The 20,807-nt window shown below is 38.2% G+C and overlaps 1 protein-coding gene across 11 annotated transcripts; it reads left to right on the plus strand.

Annotated features, from left to right (window-relative positions):
- The first annotated feature begins 2,632 nt into the window (after window positions 1–2,632).
- On the plus strand, window positions 2,633–20,502 carry LOC112517624 (trithorax group protein osa-like). Of its 11 annotated transcripts, none has more exons than XR_003069749.1 (8): window positions 2,633–2,755; window positions 4,855–5,129; window positions 5,215–5,436; window positions 5,534–9,385; window positions 9,464–9,648; window positions 9,728–9,988; window positions 12,944–13,032; window positions 20,172–20,502. XR_003069749.1 is itself a non-coding variant. In XM_025124974.1 (7 exons), the coding sequence occupies exons 2-6, from the start codon at window positions 4,923–4,925 to the stop codon at window positions 9,801–9,803; spliced, it is 4,542 nt and encodes a 1,513-aa protein (XP_024980742.1). In that variant the 5' UTR covers window positions 2,633–2,755; window positions 4,855–4,922; the 3' UTR covers window positions 9,804–9,808; window positions 9,931–10,100. The 11 variants fall into 11 exon arrangements, 2 of the variants coding, with proteins under 2 accessions (XP_024980742.1, XP_024980741.1); XR_003069751.1 differs by lacking the exon at window positions 20,172–20,502 and adding an exon at window positions 17,245–19,487; XR_003069752.1 differs by lacking the exon at window positions 20,172–20,502 and adding an exon at window positions 17,245–19,487 and having other exon boundaries at window positions 12,981–13,032.
- Window positions 20,503–20,807: the final 305 nt, after the last annotated feature.

Below are 20,807 nucleotides of genomic sequence, written 5' to 3' on the forward strand. Positions count from 1 at the left end.
GGGGGGGGGTTAAGCATAATATGACCAAAACAAGGTACTCAATAAAAGCATAGAAATTATGCAGCATTTATTAAATATCATACAACCACCTAAAAAGGTATAACTAGTGGCTGGCAATAATGTCACCTTATAAATCAAAAACACTTCTTCACTACGGTCACACAAAGTTAACTGATGCAGGAAGAACATTCATTTGCACAACGGTCAGGAACAATTATAGAAAGAAGATTCAGGTCTCAACATATTGGCATATTATTACATTCTGGAAAAGGTTCTTTTCAAGTATGCAAGATCAAGGTTGAGCAACAACACATTATTTAGAATCTAAACAGGGATCTGGCCAAAATATTGTATAAGTCGAAGGTTGTTTTGCCAATTCATGTCTATCACAATCTCTCCTGAACAGAAAGAAGGATATATATATATATATATATATATATGTATATATATATATATATATATATATATGCACCAAAATGGGAAATAATGGTTGATAAATGTAATTGCAATTTTGATGAGAATTGTTTGTGAGAATAGAATAATCGAAAGGCTGTCCAGATTATTATGCTTATGCTGTCAAGTTCAGAGTTATGGCAGAATATTGATTATATGTTAAGAAAAAAGCAACATATGGTTCTAGAATACGGTTATTATTGTTGTCAATGTAGTATGTGTGTACAAACATATTAGATCCAGAGTTGTTAATGCAGAAACAGAAGTTCAAAACAATTTTTTGTTTCAGATTTGTTATACATTCCAGATTTCGACAACAATTTTGTATTTACATATTTCAATCAAAGATGATTGCGCAATCATGTTAATCTAAAAATCTGGAGACATTCATCCAAATTTGATTTCGAGTACAAACAGAGTTTGGTTTCATTCGACAGCAACTCAGGATTTTAATTATTGACAGTAGTCTTATGTTGCCAGACTTAAGGTTTTCAAAGTTAGACTTAAGGCTCTTCAGAATTTTGATCATGATTCAAGAGTTATACCTAGTTACGATCAAGCTGTAGAATTCTGGTGGAAGGTATTCAAAGTTATACTTAGTTGTAATATTGTATAAGTCGAAGGTTGTTCATGTCTAACACAGTCTCTCCTGAACAGAAAGAAGGATATATATATATATATATATATATATATATGCACCCAAATGGGAAATAATGGTTGATAAATGTAATACTATCATAAAGTAGGATTTTTCTCGACTATTGTAATAATGGTTGAACCAGTAGAGGGAATACAAACAGACATGTGTGAGAAACTAAAGAGGAATTACAATTTTCTGGTAGGAATAAAAAGAGAAAAACAAGAACATACCTATAGGAAGACTGGAAAAAGGCGGAACGCAAAAGCGGAGCTGCAAGGAAACAGATGAAAACGACGATTGAAAACTCAAAAGCAAAAACCTAAAAACAAAAGCAAAACCTAAAAACAAAACTCAAACAGTTCATACCTGAAAGCGACGATTGAAAACGACGAAGGCGATTGAAAACAGCGAAGAAACGACCTGCAAGGAAACATATGAAAATGGAGAGCGAAAACCCAAAACCCAAAAGCAAAACCTAAAAACAAAACTCAAACAGTTCATACCTGAAAGCGACGATTGAAACGACGAAAGCGATTGAAAACAGCGAAGGCGATTGGAAGCGACGAAGGCGATTGTGAAGCGATTGAGGAACGATTCGGCGGTGGGAACGATTCGACGATGGACAACTCTTAAAGGGAACATCTTGGGGAGTGAAGCGTCGTCTCGGGAGCTGATAAGGGAGGAGTGTTCTTGGGGGAGGGGAGCCGGGTAAATTGAAGAGACATATTGGGGGAAGGGAAGGGAGGCGTGTGAAATAAGTTTAAGGGTATTTTCGGTATTTCAAAAGTTAAGACTTTAAGACTTTGATCAAATTTGTTTAATAAGGTAGTATAGATTAGTGATGTAATTTAGTTCATGGTTATTTAGTTTGCACAATTTTATGTAATAAATGATAATTTTATTTTTTATTTGATGAATGGTAATTTAAATATTTGACATATTGAATGGTAATTTTTAATTTTAAAGAGAAATGTCAGAATCCAAGAAATTTACATTTCACTATATATATATATATATATATATATATATATATAATTCAAATTTTCACCGAAACACAAAAACTAAACTAAGAGATTGTTTGACAATTGCTGAATGGTTTGGTGCAAGATGATTAAGTGGCCAGAATGATTAAAAGGCTCTCATGATATAGGCAAAAATGAAATATAATTGTTTGATAATTGTGTACAATGAAATTAAGGTTCTTAATGGTTAAGGGAGATTCATGATACAAAATCATTCAGATGATTTTAAAACCATTAAAAGACAGATTTTTTTTGCCATAAGATCCACCTCTTAATAATTCAGATATTACCTATTAATGAAACTATTAAAAAGTAAACAAACAACCCCATATTCAAGAATTGAATTAATCATGCCAATTCCTTCAAATTACGGTATATTTCAACCAAGATCCATGGGACATGAGGATTTGCATAAATGACCCCTATGGTTTGAGATATTTACTAAACGATTCATTTGGCTCTACTTATCTGCCACTCGGGTGCTAGGGCATCAAATACTAGTCACACCCACTGCCACCACTCTACCCTCTCGTCGTTTCTCATTGATCACATCGCCAGCATTCAACGGCCGTCGATACGACACAAGTCTCTCTCGTACTGTCTTAAACGAACCTACGACTTCCTCCTCATTATCATCAAGGTTTGATTCTTCGGTTGCCAAAACCCTAGGGTTTGGTTCAATCGATCTGGTTCTCTTACTATTAGATTTTCTTTTGGGGTTTTCTGGCCAGCAATGATTTCCCCTTTCATGTTACTTCAGTAGGTGGTTGTTATGTTAAGTTTTTATATATCTAAAGTAATGGAAGATGTTCACTCGCTGATCGTCCATCGCGATCAATATATTTCTTCTTTACTGCCGAAATTTGATGGTTTTATTTTATCGTTTCGTTCAGTTTCTTGGTTATGTGAGATAAAATGGCTCCCTGTTTATAATCTTCTTCGACTAAATTTACCAGAGCATTTTCGGTGGTTGCATCGAGTTTTGGCGTGTTCGAAAGAAATGAAACTCTAAACATAAAAAAAGTAATATATCCTAGACAGCAGAAAATCGTTATTTATTAGGTGCAATTTATGTCTATTTTGCTACATAGAGCAGCCAAGATTGTGATAGTTTGATTTCCTTGGGTTTTTGATGATCAATTTGTGATGCCATATTATTTTACAAGCATATTAGAAGATATAATTTTGACTTACCATTGGTCATGTTTTAGGGTAATGTGATATGTTTGTGTATGATCCAGTATGACTGTATGAGAGTTGGTTGCTGTCATTTAAGATGGATGCGCAGGGTCTAAAACTTGATGATGTGCTAGCTTGTCCATACATTACCATAAAGAATCTGCAATTTGTTACTGTCTGAAGAAAGTATTTAAATACACAAGCTAAAGATAACATGGGATGTTGCTTCTAGTATATGGTTAACGAGTATATAATCACCTAAAACATGTTACATGGTATTCGATGGGAGAGAGGAGGGAAAGCATCCATGCATATATAAATACAAATTGCACACACACATTTGCTAAGAGAGAGTGATAGTCATAGAGATGGAGAGATCGCTGTGGGAGGAAGAAAATGGTAGTTGGTGAGTAGTCAGTTAGGCTATGGCAGTGTAACTAAAGCAGATCTACATGTGTGCCTCGGTATATGATTAGGTGTGGGTGGTTCTTCTGTTGCTTGAAAGGAGGCGCAAAACATTACTGTGGCACAAAGCTTATAAGTGAACAATTTTGGTTATTTTATTGGGACGATATAAAAGATTATTTGAGATGATCGAGTATTTTCCAACTATAATAACATTATCTTGTAAATAAATAAATTGATCTCTGCACTAGCCTTTTTACTTTTTGAAACTCCTATGCTATTTTATGCCATTTCCTGATCCATCTTTTATGGGCTATTTGTTTGATATCTTATTTTAAATATCAGAGAATCATTATTGTTGATTCACAATCATCTGCTCATTGTTACACCTGTGGTGAATATATTTTATTCTTGATGTCTCAAGAATCGAAGAGTATATATTTTGGAAATTTAATTAACTTTGTATACCCACTGGGACTAATCTTGCTCTCACGTGTTTTTTAGTTTATTTTATTGCTCATTGGGTTGGGTAAAATTTTGAATTGAATCATTCTTGTTTGGAAGCTTAAAAATAGACCTTATAACGCACACCTTAGTGTCTTGTTTCATGTCTAAGGGTTGCAAAACCTATGCAAAAATGCTACACCTTTCACCAGACGTCACTTGGTTCAACTGTGTGAAGTAGATCATGTTTTATACAAGTAGTTGTTGTGGTTTGCACTTGTGAATGTACATCATGTTAAATGTGCATATTCCACAAGGAATGGTGTCCATCATTTTGAATTGAATTATTGTGGTTTTCTAATATATGAGGTTTGATGTGCAAAAAATTGTTGCATGTACTTCTATATTAATTTTGATTGGGAATGGGATGATATACAAATGTGCATATTCCACAGGGAAGGGTGGGCTTTTTCCCTTATTTGTTATAACCTTTTTTTCTTAGATAAAGAGTCGTGTTTGCCTGTTTGTTATAACATTGTCCTCATGAATAGTTGGAAGTATGATTTTGAGGTTTGCACTGTTGTTGCTTTCTTTAGTCTTACTCTTTTATTTTATTTGTTGATGTGGTATTAACTGATTTTGTAAGTTACTCATTTTGTAGAGAAGACGATCCATTATACAGCAATCTGATCAATTAATTTTTTCGTGCAGCTTAAAGTGCTCTTTTTCAGGTTTGCGTCGATATACCGTGAATGCCTGAGAGAGTAATCTGACGCAACATGGGTTTTGACAATGAGTGTATAATAAACATCCAATCTCTTGCTGGCGAGTACTTTTGTCCTGTTTGTCGAACCCTTGTGTATCCACATGAGGCACTCCAGACACAGTGTACTCATCTATACTGCAAACCTTGTCTGGCATATGTTGTAAGCAGTACTCAGGCTTGCCCATATGATGGATACCTGGTAACCGAAGCTGGTTCAAAGGTAAATTTTTCCTTATTATTCTTGTATTTTGGTAAATTGGTTACTTGTTTTATTACTATTTATTTATGTTAAATTCTTCTTTCAGCCACTCATGGAATCCAACAAGGCTCTGGCAGAAACCATTGGGAAAACCACTGTACATTGCCTCTATCACAGGAGCGGGTGCATGTGGCAAGGTCCTTTATCTGATTGCACGACTCACTGTTCGGGATGTGCCTTTGGCAATTCTCCAGTTGTATGCAACCGATGTGGAATACAAATTGTGCATCGTCAAGTGCAGGAGCATGCTCAGACCTGTAATGTTAATGTAATGAGACATTCTTTTTAGTTTTTAAGCATAAGATCCCGTTTTTTGGTCATCGTAACTTGTGTTGATGTGTATTCTTTGGTATTGTTTGCAACAGGGTACAAATACTCAACCACAGCAAGGGTCTGAGACTGCACAGGATCCTGCAGTATCTGGAGCTGCTGTGTCCATTGATCAAACCAAGACTGCTAATCAAGTAGCAGCACCAGCTTCCCAGCCACAGGCATCTCATACTGCTACCGCACCGGCTTCTGCTCAGAATCCCAATCAGCCAGCAACAGCAAATCCTGTTCCCCAAGCCATGCCTGCAAATGCTGTTCCAACACCTGAACAGTGGTATCAGCAACAGTATCAGCAATATTACCAACAGTATCCTGGATATGATCCATACCAGCAGGCTTATCAACAATACTACCCGTATCAACAGCAGCCTGCTCAGCAATTCCAGCAGCCACCTCTACAGGTACAGGGGCAGGCACAAAACCAGGTTCAGGCCCAGCCTCAGCCTCAGCCTCAGCCTCTGCCTCAACCACAACTTCAGCAGCAAATGCAAACCCCTATGCAACTTCAACCACAAGTGCAACCACAGCCAGTTCAGCCCCAGGCCCAAAACTATCCTCTGACACAAGCCCAGGGCCATAGTCAACCACAACCCCAGACACACTCTCAAGCCCAGCCACAAATTCCATCCAACGGACAACCTCAACCTCTATATCCTCAGGCTGTGGTGGTTGGCTCAAATCAAAGCCAGGGTCAAGTGAATCCACCACAGCAAGCTCACCCAGGAGGTCAGCCACATGTGCCAATTCAGTCACAGGTACAGCCCCTTGCCCGTGGCCACATGCCTCCACAGCCATACTCACAAGCCCAGCCACATCCGGTTCAAAATCATGCTCAACCACATATGCAAGTGCCTCAATATCAGCAACCTCATCCACAGATGCATCATCCTCAGCTTCCTCAGGTGCACCCTCATTCTCAAACACAATCGCAACCTCAACCTCACCCACAAGCGCATCCACATTTCCAACCACATCCTCAGCCTCAATCCCAACCTATTAATGCTCAGCATCCTCCAGTCCAATCTATGGGTGGTCATCCCTCTTATCCCTCACAGCCTCACCAGCAAATCCAGCATGCCCCACCACAGCAGCATCCTATGCAACTGCAGCCATCAACTGGGTCTTTACCGCCAGGTCAAATGCCTGTTCAGTTCCCACAACCACCTCCTCATATGCGTCCTACTCAACCTCCTCATATGTTGCCTTCACAAGGCCAAACTCCAGGAATCCCACCCATACAACAACACATCCATCCTCATAATCAGCCTGGCTTACCAGCTCATCAGCGTCCTGCTGTGCCTCCGGTTCAGCAACCAATGCCTCAGCAATACGTGCAGCAGCCTCAAGTATTTGCAGGACAAGCATCAGGAGGTCAGCCACACCAAGCTGGTCCTTTTGCACAGCAGCATTCTCAGGTACGTCCACAGGGTCCACCTCAGCCAATGCAGCAACCTCTTGGATTTGTTCAACCGCAGCAGGGTACGGCATTGCCACATGGCATGCCACCTCATTCATCTCAAAGCTACGGGGGAAGACCCACTATGTTGAATCAGGGAAGTCAGTCACAGCATTTCCCTCAATCTTCTGGTGCAGCAGGTATTGCACCACATGCCAGACCACCACAATTTGGCCCGAGCCAGCCTTCTGTAAATCAGAGTAATGTAAACATGACCAGCCAACCACATGTATATTCAGAGCAGCACCTTAACCAATATATGCCACCTTTGGGTGGTGCAATGGTGGACAGAAAAGGTGATCAAACATTTGAAAGAAGGGCTGAACAACAAGAAGATAAATCACCATCCCTGAAGAAGTCCGAGCCAGTGGCTAATGATTTTGGTCCTAATTTCAATGAAGTAAAACCTGAAACCGGCATGAATGATGAACGTAAGCCTGGAGGTGGGAGTGAAGATGACCATAGGAAAGACGAAGCATTGAGCAAGGATGCTGTCTCTGAGTTGCATCAGGTCCAGGGGGTTCCAGGTGATTCTGTTACTGTGCAAAGAGTGAAAGTAGAGAGCAAGGATGGTGTTGTAGATCATTCTCCTGGTGGGAAGTTGAGTCACAATAAAGCAGAGGATGTGGGAGTTGCCACCATAGACTCCGTGAAACAAGGGGAGGCAAGTGTGAACTTTCAGGGTTCTTCTGAGGTTGATAATGGATCCCTTTCTGTTCCTCCTGGAAGTTCTCAGGGTCCTCTTAATGGTAGAGATCATGTCCAACAGGACAGAACCTTTAATCAATCCCAAACAACGCCTCAAGGTCAGTTTGGTGATGTGTCTGGTGGATTTCCGAGCAAGGGCACTGACCATTCTTCTCACACTGCTCTTACAGATCAGGGAAGATCTCCACACCCTCCTGTGCCATATGCTTTTTCTGGGCAGCAACAAAGACCTGCTGCACCTTCATTGTTACAGTCCGCTCCTCCTACTGGACAGACACTGGGGCAACCCCCAAGCCATATAAGGCCTCCTGGACATGGTTATTTGCCTCATGGCCCTCCTCCAGGACAACCTGAGCACTTCCAGCCACCCGGACCAAACCAACCTGGTCCCTTTCATCCTGAGTATCCAATGGGTGGACCTCCTGTTCCAGGTTCTGCATCTACCTTGGGAGTGGCTCCTAATAATTTCAGTAACAGCAGGGGCTATGAAGCACATTCTGCTGGATCTCATGGGCAATACAATCAAGGTCAGATCCCTCAGTCTTCACAAGCTAGGCCTTCCAGGATGTCTCAAGGTGAGCCATTGGGACCATCGCTCAGTTCTGCACCTCTGCCACATGGGCCCGATGGCCAAACTGTTCCACGTCATCCTGGTCCAATGGAAAATGATATGTACCAAAGCCAGAGGCCGCCTCATTTTGACAGCAGAAGACCTGATACCCATTTCCCTGGAAATTTAGACCGGGGGCCTTACGGGCAGCCTTTTGGTGTTGAATCAAATTCAATGAGAATGAATGGCGCACCCCTGCAAGGTCATGATTCGGCATCAGCACCTGTTTATCGTGATGAAAAATTTAGAACTCCTGCAGGGATGCATCCTGATAATTTTTCCATGGGACCATCTCGTCACCTTGAGCAAGGTGAGTTTATGGGAGCTCTCAAGCAGTTTCCTGGCCCCCCTCACTTGGGCAGCGAGGACTCTCCAAAGTTCGCGAATCATTCATCAAGGCCATTGGGTGGATATGGAATGGATGGACCATCAAGGTTTCTTGATAAAGACCCCCATGGATATGGCTATGATGCTGGGCAGAGGGTGGATCCTGGCACTGGAGGACCTCCTTCAGCATTTTTGCCCCCCTATCATTCTGCTGGTGGTTTGCATCCCAATGAGTCTGGTGGAAGGCCACTTCCTGCAAGTATGCATGATGAGAACAGAGGGAGGTTCGATAATAGTCGCCAGAATCCTGATTATCTTGCACCAATGCATGGTTTTGGTCGCCACCATATGGATCGTCTACCGCCCGGTAGTCCAGGAAATCCATCACGTTCATTTGGTATCCCACACAGCATCGATGTTGATGGTAGAGAGATGGAAAGGCATCCATTTGGTGAAAGATTCCCAATGGTGCCTCCGGGTCACATGCACAGAGGAGAGTTTGATGGCCCAGGAAAGCTGAGGAGTGGCGAATTGAGCCAAATGCAAAGGGGTGAACCTTTTGGCCTGAGGAATCTATCTGGTCATCCTCATGTGGGTGAGCCTGGTTTTGGCTCCTTCCAAGATTATGGTCGTTCAGGGGAATCAAATGGGCCTGGGGGATTCTCTCATCAACAGCCTTTCGGAGAGTCATTTGGTGCCAAGTCAACTCGTCCACATCTGGGCGAGCCAGGGTTTAGAAGTAGTTATTCGCGTCAAGGGTTCCCAAGTGATGGTGGATTTTATGCAGTAAGTATTTTATCCTTCTTATTCAGATGAATATCATATTACTCTCCAATGTGTTAAGTGTTTGTATTGGGTTTGTAGGGTGGGTCTGATTCATTTGATCAGTTAAGGAAAAGAAAGTCGTTCAGCATGGGTTGGTGTCGCATTTGCAAAATTGACTGTGAAAGCGTGGAAGGCCTGGACATACATGGTCAGACACGTGAGCATCAGAGGATGGCTATGGATATGGTTATTAGCATTAAGCAGAAGAGTGCTAAGAAACAAAAGTATGTTGAATTTTGGTTCTTTCCTTTAGTAACTGATAGTTCTTGTTGTGTAAACCATTAATTTTTCTCCATATTGTAGAACATCTAATGACCATTCTGCACGTGAGGAGGCAAGCAAGCTGAGAAATGCTGAGATTCATGCTCGTGTCATATAGATTAGGTGATGATTGTAGAAATGAGGAAGGATCAAAGCAATACCATCTTTGGTATCTTTACATTTAGCAATTGGTGACCCACTGTCAGATGCTCTCTCGGATGGTTTATGCTTCTTTTGTTTTTCAGGTTGCTGCTTTGTTATTCAAGATGGTTTTTCGGAACTGGGAGTTTCTTTGGAAGTTAGGTTGGTTTTGTTTCATGATCTTGAGGTTTGATGACTTTATGTTTAGTTGGTGTTTTGTTAGATAAGTGATTTCTTTATGAGCTTTTAGTATGATCTAGTACTTCTGTCTGAATTTCTGGTTTTTATTTATTAAGCTACATATGTATTATAGTTCGATGTGGCTATCATAAAAATTGGGAGAATTTACCATTGTGGACTAACAGGGACTAGGATAGCCCAACTCCTTTTATCCCTATATCGGGACTTATGGTAGCTGAGACAATTGCACTTTCTATTTAGTTATTGGTTCGAGCACTGTTAACAAGACATTCAAAGGTTCACGAATTATGTGCATTGAGCTTTGTAGGATCAGGTTTAGGTTGAAATAGATGAATGTCAATCAATTAAAACTACAAATTGTGAAAAAGGCATGCCGGCTTCATCTGTTTGCCCACATACTCATCTACTTGAGGTATTCATCACCAGTTATGGCTGCATGTTTATTCTGATATGATTTGTTGGTTGGTCAGTACCGTGATCGGATTAATGATCTGCAATTGTGCTATTGAATCTGTACAACATTGTTTCTACTACTTCACTATTGCTATGTTCAGTTTGGAAATTTTCCTCCAACTTTGTAATGAACAACCACACCTGTCATATGTTCCTTACACTCTCAAGGCATCTTCTGAGTTTTGAACTGGTCATGATGAAACATGTTGGACACTTACACATGGATGGTGATGAGGGAAGAGATGAATTGATTTATATTGAACTGCCAACTGCTTTAGGTCATATATACTAATTGCTGGTTGGTATGGGAACCTGTTGCCAATCCATCAGGGCACTTTAACCTGTATATGCTAGTTGTTAATATTGGTTTCAACTAGAAAAGGAAAGAAGTTACTGTTGTCAGTGTACTTACCAAAATGGCACAATGTTTTGGTGGCTTGGGCCTCAGAAATATGTTATGAAGGAAACATTAACTTAATCTATGCATATTGCGTAAATGATTACATCATCATGTCGTGCCAAGATTGTCACAGAGAGTCGAGTCACCTCGATCTTGTGCTTTCCTCCATTATAGTCTAAAAAATAGGATATTTCCATTGTATTTCATGTTTTAAATGTTCATGATCTATTCAGTCACTTGGGGGTATCTACTTTTGCTTATGTAATTTAGTGCTTAATTTGTATAATATGCACATACTCATTGGAGGAATCTAAACAGGCCATAGATGTCATGTTTTATATGCATTTTTCATATATTTTTTTTTGTGGTTATACAATCCTGTTTTTCTAGCCCGGTTGCCTAAATGTTCTAACTGAATTCAATTCTGCTTAAATGTTTTATGGTCTAGAAATGAGGAATAAAGTGGTGGTACAGATTAGGATAGCTGCATGAACTTACATGCTGTGTGGAATCTAGAGAGTAACTGATTACCACATTTTGACATTTTGATCGATGATGGCTAGTTTATTTTTGTTGCATCTACTGCTCTATCACCAGCCATAAGTGATAGTTATTTCAGGAATAAATGGAACTAAATTTATCGTATGGGGAAGAGGTTTGGGCACTGAGCTAGTGAGATATAGGAAAACAAGAATTAGACCCGCCTTATGACCACCCTTGTTGTAAGTTTCTTTTTTTGGGTCTAATATTATATTATCCCCCATAGTTTATGCTCCTGTTAGTTGTCTTCTGCCCTTTTCTCTCTTTTACACTCTCCTCACTAGCATCTTCCGGTGACACCCCAATTGTATTCTGCGTACATCTCTGGTTAGCTACTCATGTGGATGCTTTTTATTTGCATCAACATTTAGGACTGCAACACATCAGAGGGAGCATTGTTGTCGTATTGAAATCACAATTGATCGAATGTAGAGATGCAGACTACCTAAATCATTTTGACAAATCATTGCGCTTGGTTAGCCCTCATCATTAATTCCCTCATATAATATGGACCACACATGTTCATTGAAGGCTTTTGCAGCCCATCTCTAGACTCTAGTCATGCTTGCCTATTCAACCCCCTCATATTGCTCAAATTGCATATTCAGGTGGCGTTTGTTTCAGCGAAACCCGGCGGAATTGTAATGACTTCCCATTAACCCAATTGGCAATTTCTTTTGCCAAAGGATTTCATCATACTTCTGTACATACCATGGAATGCAATTCTATTCTTTCATTATTTTGTTATAAAACAATAATACCGTTGTCCTTTATTGTTATTATTTTAATTGCTATTATTATTATTATTATTGTTAATGTTAATAATAATATTATTAATTTAATGGTTATGTAAGTAGTTTTACTAGTATTTATAATTCATTTTCAAATATGTTTTCGTAAACTAAAAATACATTCGTACCATTAAAGGGTAATCTTGTCATCTAACATCATTTACATTCTAACTTTCAAGCCATGTTAACCAAACAGAAAGTTCAAAGGAATTGAATTTCATTTCATTCCCTGCTGACGACATGGTCGAACCAACTTCATTTTCATCCATATCCTTCATATTCCAATTTTTTTGACAGATTTAATTCCTTTGCCAACAAAATGCCACCTCAGTTTCAAGCTTCTAATCCTTCCAGGTCAATTCCATCCAGAAAAACTCTCACATAGGTGTCTCACTTGCATTGGCTAAGGGAAGCATAAAGGAGGCTAAAGAACAGTTGGCCTCTTTTATCTAGTTGATGCAGATTCTGTTAGTCATTTTAAGGACTCGCTAAATATACTGCTATTCATTACAACTCATAAGCAATGCCTTTATACGCTGGTAAAAAGTGTTTTTCCCTCACCTTTTCTCCTTGAACTGCAGTCCTTTTTGCCGGTTCGAATGATAATAATATCTTTTAGTTGTAAGCAATCATGTAAATTATCGAATTTGAGGCTCAAGCATTGAGCCATGTCTGCTTTCATTTTTTTAGTGGAATCAAGTTTTTATTTTTATTTTATGTTTTTGGTGTTAGACTTTTCTGTTGAACCTGTCTTTTTTCCGCAAAGCAGACAACCAAAAGGCTGAAAGTCCAGCGGAGAGGTTTACTTGCAAACTTTGTTGGTAAGGATTTGTTCAATTGATATTATGGAACTTCTGTAATTCTGTAAATTTCTACTTCTTTTGAGAAGTTTCTTATTATCTCACCTTGTCAGATGCTACAATGAATAGTAATTCATGATGTGTCTTTATTAAATGTTTTAGTTTTGTATGTAAATTGGTTTGTTTAAAATTTTCAATGAGTTGCCCTTCATGCATCTCTGCTTTACCGTGACTTGCATAGCTGTCTCTCTGACTTCTTGGATGGTGAAAGTTCTAAGATAATGATCATATGGATGTAATTTCTATGAGGTACGAAGGAATGCTGTATCATATGGTAGTGGAGTGCCCCCTCGTTGGCCAGTTTGGATATGCCATGCAATTGGTTTGCCGGCAGTGAAAGAAAGGTAACATGGGTGATGGTTAGACCATATCACCAGATTGGACAATGGCTCTGGGATTTAGAACTTGGAACAGGGAGAGATGATTTTTATAATTTTTAATGAAAACCTGCTTTGGAGGGGTGTTGATGCATAGCGACATTGGGTTTTTATGTCGGTTGAGATGGGGTGTCTTGGGGTGTCTGTGTGGCATCGTCTTGAAAGATGGATTTCTTTAAGCGCAATGGCTTTGCTAAACTTTATCTAACCCTTAACTAGACAAGTGAAATTGGAATGAGAAGGTAATTTATAGTGCTCACTGTGGGTGTATGTTTGAGTATGTACATCTCTGTGTTTCACCAGATTGGCAGATGTTCCAGTGTGTTTGATACGAGATTGTGTTTTTGCATATGCATTTGTGCATGTGTCCATTAACACGTGTGTTGCTGGTGTGTGATCATATATATTTTTCAAGCTGGTGCATATTTTCTGTGTAATGGTTGCTAGAGGGTCTACGTGCATTTTTTTCTGTGAGGGCAGGAGATTGCTAGATTAGTACTTTATGTGTGAGAAATAGTTGCTTGCTTGTTGGCAAATAGGAGAGAGGATAAGTGGATTCCCATAACAAAGAAAGAAAACAAAAGGCTTGTGTACATTAAAGTATCCTAAAAGACGAGAATGTAACAAAATAACATGTCTCATTTGAGGTGGAAAAATGGGCGGGTGAAGTGGGTTGGGTATTAGTTTAAATTGGGATAGGTTGCGTACTTCCTTTTACCCACCAACATTTTGTGTGTTACTTTTTTGAAATTTTTATGTTAATATATCAAATACATTGTAACTGTATTATTAAATTAATAATCTATTTTTTAAGTAAAGCAATTTAGAATGTCGTGGGCATTTGAATACACTTTGAGCGACTTTTGACCTGCTTTTTAGCTAAATTAATTATTATATTTGACCCATTGAAGTTAAAATATCATCCAAATAGGCCCATTTTAAGTAAATTTGCTGAAATAGCCACCTCTAAGTCTCATGGATGTTTTTTAGGATTTGGTGTTCTATGGGGTGGAATTGTATACGTTTTTAAATACACTTGCTTATAATATAGCCAATTCCCAGTGTATTATGGCACCTGGATCATGGCAACATTATGGCCTTGTGATGCAACTTGATAGAAATGTAGATTTCATTCTTGGGCTCGAGTCACAGATGCTGTATCTTGTGAAAGGTGGTACATCAGATTAATATATTTGTTAGAACGAGTTGTATAGCCAGTAGATGGATTTGACATGCATTTCATCTGAGAAAAGGCTTTTCCTTTTCTGTACTTGAACCTGCATGTATTGGTCTGTAGATGGTTTAGGAGCTGTTTTCACTTTTTCTTGAAAGTTGCATTGGAAGATAGCCTCTTAGTTGTGAACTTACAGCAGTTGGTTTCCTGTTACTGTTTGTTAGCAAGGAGAACATGCTTATCTGTTGTTCTTCACTTTGGCGTCAACTTCAAGTTGCTTGTTCATTCTTAAGACTAAACCAAACTTTATAGCCATACACATGATTAGGATTTAGGATGTGGAGAACCTTGATGTGTATTTACTGAATCAAATCTCATACGATGTTTGAGGCTATTGTCAATCACCGGAATAATCTAGACATATATTTTGGTTGGTGATTGTAGTAAGAATGTGCTTTAGTGCGAATAACAAACCCATTGGACACTACACTCTTTTCAATGTACACATTCCTTTTGGTACCATCTAGACTTGGACATTTGCAGCTATACCCCCTCCCCGCGTGGGGCGGGTGGGACCTTGACAATTCCAGAATTAATAATCTTATTGTGGATATATAGGCATTATCATATACCAGATGTAAAATTATGGATTTTTATTTTTTTCTTCTCTTCCACTATGCTGATGCAGACACTAGAGCTGTAAAATGTCAATTTGCTGAGTTTAGATAATTTATATCAATTGCACCCTTTATTGATAAGGTAATATTTTCTGCTTGGAATGAATGACTTGTGTTAGTTGAATGCATAGGAAGCATCTAGGAAAAAACAACATACACAAGGAGTTTTTACTAGTGTGGGAACCAGGCATTCATGTTTCAATTTTAGGAGTTCTTGTCTAGTTGTTTTCTGTACAGGCACACAAAACATAGCAACCGAGGTGCAACTTCAAACCAAGGGGGTGTTTGGGATTGCTTATTTCAATCAACTTATGTTTTTCTAGAATATTTTAACTTCTTCAAAAACTTCTTGTTACCGGTTTGGCACTGTATATGCTGTTTATCCAAACACTCGAAAGTGCTTATTACCTGTGTCACATCGGAATAAGTCAATAAGTTATTTTCATAAGCAATCCCAAACACCCCCTAAGTTGGATTGTTGACTTGTCGATTATAACAACTTAACTGGAGTATAATTATTATGAAAAGCTTGAGGTGTTACTTGATCTGTTAGCAAGTTCGAATCTGACAAGTCAAGGTTTCTGGGTTTCTTCTTTGGCCTCTTTTTTATTCATTAGCTTGTTGCTTAAGACTGACTCATAAGAAAATATTTTTCTGTAGCAACTAAGACATCAACTACAAATTTTGATGTTTAACTGCTGTCTACTTTTGTTCTCCAAATTGTTGTCCTTATGCTTATTCGAATGCATCTTTGTAGTTAGGTCTATAATCAAAAGTGAATCCTTGCCCTTTGTTATTTTTAGGACGGTCTTTAGCTGGTGTGAAACATACTAATCAATTAAGGAAATGACAAATGATAAGGGGGAAAGACTTCCAGACATAGGCGGGATATGATTAGTCACTAACTCTAGTAGTTTGTATTCCTGTGAACTCCTGTAGTTGTTGCGGCTTTCTGTTCAAACTCCAATTTAAGGCTTTAATATGCGTGTTTCGTCACAGTTTTATAGTCAACTCTATGACCCCGAGAATCGAGATGACATTTTATTGTAACATTTACTTATCCGTATAATAGACAACTACTTGAGGCTAAGAAGGATTGCACATTAGCTATACCTAATTTACCGGACTAGATTTTCTATCCAATTTTCATTTATACCAGTTCGTAGAGTTTGTTGAAAGATCTCTTGTCCAGCTTTGTAATACCTCTAATAATTGGTTTCATCCTCATTTTATGTAGCTACTTATTGGAGAGTTATCTATTGTAAATCATTTTGTCTAGAATATCAGTTGCTTTTCTTGCTTCTTGTTTAGCTTTGTATAAATGTACCAATATTTTTCGTCAATTAAGCACTTATTTGCATTTTTTTATCGTGTTTTTTTTCTTTAATGCATTCATACATCTCAAAGGCACATACAATGTTGGCTTATGAATTTTTAGGACAGTTAGGTTACTAGACAAGTAGTGTACCAAGCCATAGCTTAATCTGGATACTGGTTTTAGCTTAAATGGTTCTATTGGGGATTACTGGAAGGTCATACGAAGTTGCTAACCACTTCAAATATTTAGAGAAACTAATTTGTAATATACCACTTCAAACTTGGGTGACCTAGAGGGCTTGATTTAGCACTATTTATTGTGGATTCTGTTGTATTGGTTTTTCAAAACGGAGCCTTACTGTTTTCTTTAATGTGGCACTTAACACTGCCATCAAGGTCATCTGAGATTTACTTCAATTATGGAAGCCTGTAACTTAAAAAACATTTGGATAATGCACTGGCAAGGACAAGTTGTAGAAAACCGTTCAGCAAAAGGAGAGAAACAATACCAAGTGATATATGTTGTAACTGAATCATTAAGCTGGTTTGCAGTGTATTCCTTTTTACCCAGAAGAGATGTAAGAAATGCTCTTGGTGCCTTTAGATTAATGAGCACTTTTACTTTCAGGACTTCCTTGGTCACAACTGTGCTGTTGTGTATCAAAAAATTGATTAGATAAGCAGCAAAAATTGATGCACACAGAAGAGTCAGACATGTGACGCCCACTACTTCAGAACAAGAAACCATCAGTGGTCAATGTCCTATTTACAACTTATATTGGATGGACTTTTCATGTTACAGTTGAGGTTTTGTACCATTGTGGATGTTAATGGTTTGTGTCTCAAATCATAGTAGTTGAGAAGCTTGGGTAATCCTATTCAAATATTGCATTTTTTTTTTCTCTAGCTAGCAGCTATGCAGTTAATTGTGGTGAAATAGCGGTTAGCGGTCCTAGGGGAAATAGCGGTTTTGCTAATAGCGGCGTTAATCACCGCAATTGGGTCGGAATTTTGACTTGCAATAGCGGTGTGAAAACCGCAATTAGGAGTTGGGCTTTAGGTTGTCCTTTTAAAGGGTTCAGAGAAGTTGATTAAGGGATTATAAGCTAGGGGGCTGATTTTCATTTGCAATATTGGTGTGTAACTCGCTATTCCTCTCTCATCTCTTCTATTCCAGTCTATATTTTGCATCTTCTCTTCACAACAACATTGTCTTCCAACATTGGTCGCTCATCTCTTCCATTCATCTGTTCTTATGTTCATCTTCGAAATATGTATTATGTTATGCATCTATTCATACATTTATATATAATTATAATGATTACATCAACCGCTATATGTGGACCGTTAGACCACCGGTTTACCATCGTGATGACCGCTATATCAAATCACGATCCTAACCGCTATTTCAATTTTTGACCGCTGTAACAGCATTGGGTAGCAGAAGTGTTGGTTTATATTTTTGGCTAACTGGTTTATCTTATTGGTTAACTTGTGAGTGAAATAGGTCTATATCTTTGCAAAAATAAGATTATGTGAAATGGTAGATGTAGATGGGTATTGGTTAAAGAAGATGATATGCTGACTAGAGAGGGAGAGAGATTGATGGAGACAGAGTGTCTCCATACATCCATCAGACTACCAGCACTTAAGCTTTGGGCACTTTGAATGGAACATACGCTCATGTGGAGTTATTATCCCTTTTTCAAGTCTAGCAGTTCTTTTTTCTGTCAACTCAAGTATCCCAAGTGATTTATTCTTTTCCTCTATGAACTATACTTTTTAGTACATATGTAGGCAGAAGGTAATGTGTGCTGCTAGTGGAACACCACATTCCAAAAGGTTTAAGCTATGTTTAGCACATGAGTAATCCTTGTACATCGGGTGCTTCTGTATTGAGTTGTGGATGTGGAGAGGGTGGTTGTATATGAAGAAAGAAACTACGGAGGTTATAAAATGATACAGGAAAATGATTTTTTGCTGAGGAATAGAATGTTCTCAATTTATAGGATGTCATCAAACATGTCTTTTGAGTAACTGGTAAGGTTACTTCCTGCTTACAAGGCTTTTGGCAGTTGGTTCTGTATCATATAGAGGGTTGAGTTTTAGCGAAGCTTGAAGCAAGTAATTATGTTGAGATTGAATTTGCCTGTTCATTGTCACTTCGTAACCGAAACATTTGATGTATTAGTAGTTTGGGCAAATTTTGAAGCACAGTATCATTGCTAGTGTCGCTCCTAACATTGATACTTTCAATCTATGTTGGTCTACACAATTGAGTTTCTGGAAACTTTTTAAATCTGAGTGATGTTATCCTGTTCCTTTTATGCTGTTGGTTCTGCTTCTTCCTCTTCAATTTCGGCTATTATAGAAGTTGCTATTTCTAATGCTGTGGTGGTTATACTAGTAGTCATGAAGTTATCAATGTTTCAGCCAAGATCGCATAGATACTTGGTCTTGTAGAGCATCTTGCTAATCTTCCTTTTTGAACTCCAATTAATATATGAGCTGGATGTAGATAGCAGAATATTTGCTTCCGAAGAAATAGGTAACATCGTTAGCCTTGCTTATATGCTTTTGTCCTTTCTTAGAAGACCGCTGTAGCGAGATCTTTTTCTCTCGTCAGGGTTTGGAATAATGTCGCTTTTATTTTACCGTCCGAGAAGTAAACGGTTAGAAACTTGATTCTTTATGAGACCTAGAATGCAACTGCAGAACTCTAAATTTCTCCCAAGAAGTATGTTCACTTTAGGCTCTGAATTAAAGTTTTTATCATCGGACTTCATTTATCTCTAATTTATATGTGTGTGTGTATATATATGTTATGCAGAATAATAGTAATAAAACACACACACACATATATACATACATACATACATACATACATACATAATTTCTCTCTCTTGGGAATGCTCGATAAATGGTTTATCTTACGGTTGAGGTGCTGCGAAGCGTAGATGAGCAAAATTTTTGTAGTGCAAGATTTAAAGTGCTCTTGACAAGCTAGCACTTGGTGATCAACTGAATAGACAAATTTCTTAACCAGTCTGCACTCTTCCCCCACAAACTACTTTTGGTAGAAACTGAAATATGAATTCCTGGGTCATTTGGGTTTAGGTTTAACTGCTTATCTGTATGAGGTAAACAAATCTAAATCACTCTACAGATTTTTACTGATTGCCTTAACTGATCTTATTCGGATAGAAACCCTAAGATTTGCTGAACAAGTGTTCTCTTTGTACAAAACATACATTCTTTTCTTGTTTTGCTGCTGGCTTGATTATGACTCAAATCCAGTCATTTTTAGCGATAGATGAATAAAAGATTAGATCCCATTTGGAATACTGCGTCGATCTAGTCACTTGAGCCAACGTTGTGAATTCCTGTGGCGATTTAGTTTTTCATCGACCATTTTCAAACAACATTGACGAGACAAGGTTTTGAAGGGAAAATTTGTAGGTTTTTACTGGTTATTTGCTGAATTGATTTATGTATGAGATTTGTGATAACAGCATCTAATTCAACAATGAGTATCTTCTGCTTGATTGTGTGAAGCATTCTTGGTGGGAACCTCAAAATGGCATTCAATTAAATGTGGAATTACGACTCCTTGATCCATTCCGTTCCAGGTATAGGATATATTGTATTTTTGGTTTGTAATCATTACATATAGAGCTTTGTAATTAAGACATTTCACCAGTATCATTATTTTGGTGATTTGTTTACTATAATCGTGATTGCTAAAAGTACGAGAAAACCGTTCTAATTCGAGTAGAAATGTAAATGTTTTGAACTTTATGATTATGAAAATCTCGAAGAATATTTGATTTATGCACATGAGTTCTTTAGTATTCATCTATTGAATTGATTGTCGAGGTATTTGTTGATGGTTTCAGTGATTGCTTTCTCTAATCATATTTAAAAGACGGAATGATGTTTTTCGTCCTTGTATTTTTGGCGTTTTTAACGGATTTTGCTCTTGTTTTTGAAAAATTAACGAAACGAGTTCTTGTGGTTGTATTTTTTAACGAGTTGGGTCCTTAGAATTAATTAAAAAATATGCACCAGAAGAACCGAATCTGTTAACTTTTTCAAAATTGGCATGGAATCTATTAAATGTACCAAACCCAGAGGATGAAAAGTGTGCCTAAAAATTACTCAATGACTTCTAGAGATGATTTAAACTAAACT

The sequence above is a fragment of the Cynara cardunculus genome, assembly GCF_001531365.2.
Source record: "Cynara cardunculus var. scolymus isolate 2C chromosome LG 9, CcrdV1, whole genome shotgun sequence".
Taxonomy (NCBI): Eukaryota; Viridiplantae; Streptophyta; class Magnoliopsida; order Asterales; family Asteraceae; genus Cynara; species Cynara cardunculus.

What these genes read in the sequence shown, in the direction of transcription:
- LOC112517624 (XM_025124973.1), top strand. Translation starts at nt 4,923, where the DNA reads ATGGGTTTTGACAATGAGTGTATAATAAACATCCAATCTCTTGCTGGC. An exon ending in TAACCGAAGCTGGTTCAAAG is followed by an intron (nt 5,130 to 5,214) that starts GTAAATTTTTCC and finishes TTCTTCTTTCAG; the next exon opens with CCACTCATGGAATCCAACAA. An exon ending in CTCAGACCTGTAATGTTAAT is followed by an intron (nt 5,437 to 5,533) that starts GTAATGAGACAT and finishes TGTTTGCAACAG; the next exon opens with GGTACAAATACTCAACCACA.